The 3,599-nt window shown below is 38.0% G+C and overlaps 1 protein-coding gene across 1 annotated transcript in view; it reads right to left on the bottom strand.

The window, feature by feature from the left end:
* The window catches only part of ASAP1 (ArfGAP with SH3 domain, ankyrin repeat and PH domain 1), a gene marked incomplete at its 5' end in the record, with an annotated part of 58,414 nt that overhangs the window by 29,938 nt on the left and 24,877 nt on the right, over positions 1–3,599 (bottom strand). Inside the window, 2 exons of the mRNA XM_009073048.1 lie at positions 549–616; positions 2,815–2,930. Of these exons, the coding sequence (XP_009071296.1) occupies positions 549–616; positions 2,815–2,930 (184 nt within the window). The remainder of the gene's footprint in view (positions 1–548; positions 617–2,814; positions 2,931–3,599) is intronic.

Raw genomic sequence — 3,599 nt, 5'->3', positions numbered from 1 at the left:
CACTGCAGCTCATGGTGAGCTTCTCATCCACTGTCACTCCCAAGTCTCTCTCCTCACTGCTGGTTTCAATTACTTCCCCACCCAACCTGTAGCTGTGCCTGGGATTGCCAGGGCCCGGATGTAGGACCTTGCAAAGTCAAACAAAGATCCAGACTTAAAGTGTCTTGACAGATTTAATATTATAGGGGTTGTTCTGTACTCCTGATATAAAAGTCTCTAAGAAGAACTTTTCAGGTGATGAAGCCCAAATGTCCTTGAATGATGCATTACTTGATATATCTGACCCTCCAGTATTTAAGGTCTTCAAGGATGCTGGTTAAAATAACAAGTTCTGCTAACAGAAGTTCAGATTTTTTTATTTAAAGTGTTACAAAGAAAAGGACTGTTTTGTTTTGAAGTTAAATACTCATTTGTAGTAGGGCCTTCAGATCAGCACACAGCCAGCTGGCAGTGACACCACCTTTGAGATAGTGTAATGATACATTAAGTAGGTCACACATCTAAAGAAGGAACATTCCCCCTTGCCTTTCCCCCCACACAGTTCTTACCAGTTCCTCACACTGGACAGCTTTCGCTCTTTTTGCTGTGTCCAGAGCAGTCTCTCCAGCTTGGTTTACTACAAAATTAACAACAGAAAAATGAGCAATTCTTTGAGATGTCTAAAGAAATAATTCATTAAGTTTCATTTATTTTAACAGAGTAATTTCCAAAAGTGATCAAAAAGGTCTATGTATTCTATAGCAGCTGCAGGGCTTTAAGATTCCACTCTAAGTGCTCATGCATTTCATGTATCATCAGGTTCTTTCTGACCAGCAGCATCTCTGGGACAGTTCCCAAATCCCTCCTAACCATCCTAGCAGAGAATATAAAGAAATTTAGTCATTTCAATCTCCACTCAACACCTTTGCCAGTAACACAATTACATGAAAAAGCTGGAAAAGCAAGCAGGTAGGGTAAAGTAGCTTAAAAGAAAAAACTGTCCTAAGGGCTTTAAAAAAAAAAACCAACGTTGATCCAAGGACATTTTACTTCAATATATAGAGGTTTGAAGCCTTAATCTGAAGACATTCGAACAAGAATACTTGTAAAACTTTCCAGCTGTTTTGTCTTTATAAAGGCTATAAAATGGTTTACAATTTAAAATAACACCTAATGAGAAAGAAGGCAGTATCTGAGCCCTCTGGAAGGTCCTCTGGCATAGCACCTAACAGAATCCTTCCTAAATGCTCCACAGGAAGCCTCATGAAACAAAAACACGGGGATAAACCCTAGGTAAATTGTACTCTTACAGTCTATCAGTGAATGCCATGTTGCTGGAGCAGGGAATGCTCTACAGCAGATCCAGATTGTAAAGCCTTTCTGTGATCAGGAACTGAAAACAGAGGTCCCATAAGCATCTATGTCTATGTGAAATTTTACACAGAGAAAGCCAGTCAGGAATCCTAGAAAACACAAAGCAGTCACCTAGAAAGGCCTAAGAATTTGAAAGAATCAAGATCCCTAGAAGAAGGACTCCTTAGGAAAGATGGTTCACAAGTTTAATATGAAAAGGAATAAAACCACAGAACTTAACTGAAGTTAACATACAAAGAGCTTAAGGGACTACATAAACTCCAAACTTTCAAGAAAACCCCCTGATGTTTCAAGGCCTAAAGAAGATACACAGTTCCTATGTGAGAGCACTCAAAAAGCAACACACAGAACACAACACTCTCTTTACCACTCAAAGAAACAAAACACCAAAAAGGTGCAAACCTCTGCCACCTGCCTAGGAGAGAGTTCAATGGAAGGGCCAATAAATATGCTTAAACTTGCTCAGGTAGCTTTCCCATTATATCTGCTCAAAAAGGCCACATAAAATGCTTTGACTTATGAAAATATTAGAACATATTCTAAGGATGTATAATAAGGACAAGGAAATCAATGACTTCTGTCACTAAGCTATGAACTTAAATTTATGCAACAATTTTTTACTGGTGGAGGAAAATGATGGTGATGAGGAAAAAGGGAGAAATAAAATTTCATATCCTCCAATTTACATCGACTGTCAAAAAACTTCTCTGCTATGCCATTAACTGACTGAATGCAAATGTTTTATAGACATGCTGATGACACTTAACTCCTGAGCCTAACAAGCTGCTTTCTAACTCATAAAATATGGCAGGGAAACAAGAGCATCTAGTAAACCAGAGATTATCCTAAGCATGAGTAAACAGAGATTCTGTTTTTAATTAAACTTCTGTGAAACCATGATGAAAAATGGACTGATGTAGGTACAGCAGGTGTTACCCCATCTCACCCATGTAGATGGCAAAGAGAAGCAGAAAGGCAGCAGAGAGAGCTGATCCCTTCCCTGCTCAGTGACAGTGGTGGCTGAGGTGAACCCACAGTGTCGCTGACACTGACACCAGCAGAACAATCAGCTGCTGTGTACACAAAGCCCACACGTATCTCAGAGTGGAATTCACATGAGCAGCCATTTGAAGCATTACAACACACAAGTTCTAGATTGATTTTTACCATATAAACAGTAAGCCTAAATTCCAGGACATTTACAACGGGTCAGAAATAAACCACTGCATTACAATCCATATTAGATATTTTTGTCACTATTATCTTCTAAGAATTTAAGTTCCATTTCTTAACTGAATGTTTCCTTTAGGCTTGTTGCTGGCTAGGTCTACATTTTTCTAACACAGTTTTATTTTTCAGTTTAAAAGCTTACTTACCACAGAGATCTAAATAAAAGTGGTTAAAATGATGGAAAGCAATTTTAGGAAATCTTTATTTCCTAGTTCTGAATAATGAACTTACCTACATCAATAGTTGGCTTCCCCCTCAAAAGCAATTTCAAACACTCAGGCTTGTTATACATACTGCAGTAGTGTAGAACTGTATTACCCAATGCTGTTTGCTTGTCCAGGTTTCCACTAAACACAAAGGAAAAAACAAACAAGAAAAGTATATAGTATGCTGTGCTGCTCATTTCAGATCTAGCATCCCTATAAATAATACATGCATAAAAACTTCACTGGATAAATATGAAGTACAAGAAATATTTTTAAATTAAACATTACTTTCAAAGACTATTAAGAATAGTTCCAAGGACACTGGAAATACCTGAGCTGTGGTTGAAAGGGCATTGATAGGTTAACTCAAAAATCTAAAAAAGTGAGACTCCAGGATTCAAACCTACTCCTCTGCAAGGTCATGCCAGTTGTTTTCCACCTGCCACTTTGCTGGAATTTCTTTTTCAAACATGCTAAATTAGCCCAATAAAAATTATCTGAAAAATCATTTGGATCCAGTTAAGCTAGGTTAATAATTCCTATGCAGTCAGGGAGCTATGAAAAGTGTGGCCGTGAGAATGAACAAAAGAGTTGTAAGAAGGGATACTCCTCTGCAAGGTCATGCCAGTTGTTTTCCACCTGCCACTTTGCTGGAATTTCTTTTTCAAACATGCTAAATTAGCCCAATAAAAATTATCTGAAAAATCATTTGGATCCAGTTAAGCTAGGTTAATAATTCCTATGCAGTCAGGGAGCTATGAAAAGTGTGGCCGTGAGAATGAACAAAAGAGTTGTAAGAAGGGATGATAC

The sequence above is a fragment of the Acanthisitta chloris genome, unplaced genomic scaffold (genome assembly GCF_000695815.1).
Source record: "Acanthisitta chloris isolate BGI_N310 unplaced genomic scaffold, ASM69581v1 scaffold21130, whole genome shotgun sequence".
NCBI classification, from domain to species: domain Eukaryota; kingdom Metazoa; phylum Chordata; class Aves; order Passeriformes; family Acanthisittidae; genus Acanthisitta; species Acanthisitta chloris.
This window is presented reverse-complemented; position numbering and strand designations above follow the sequence as displayed.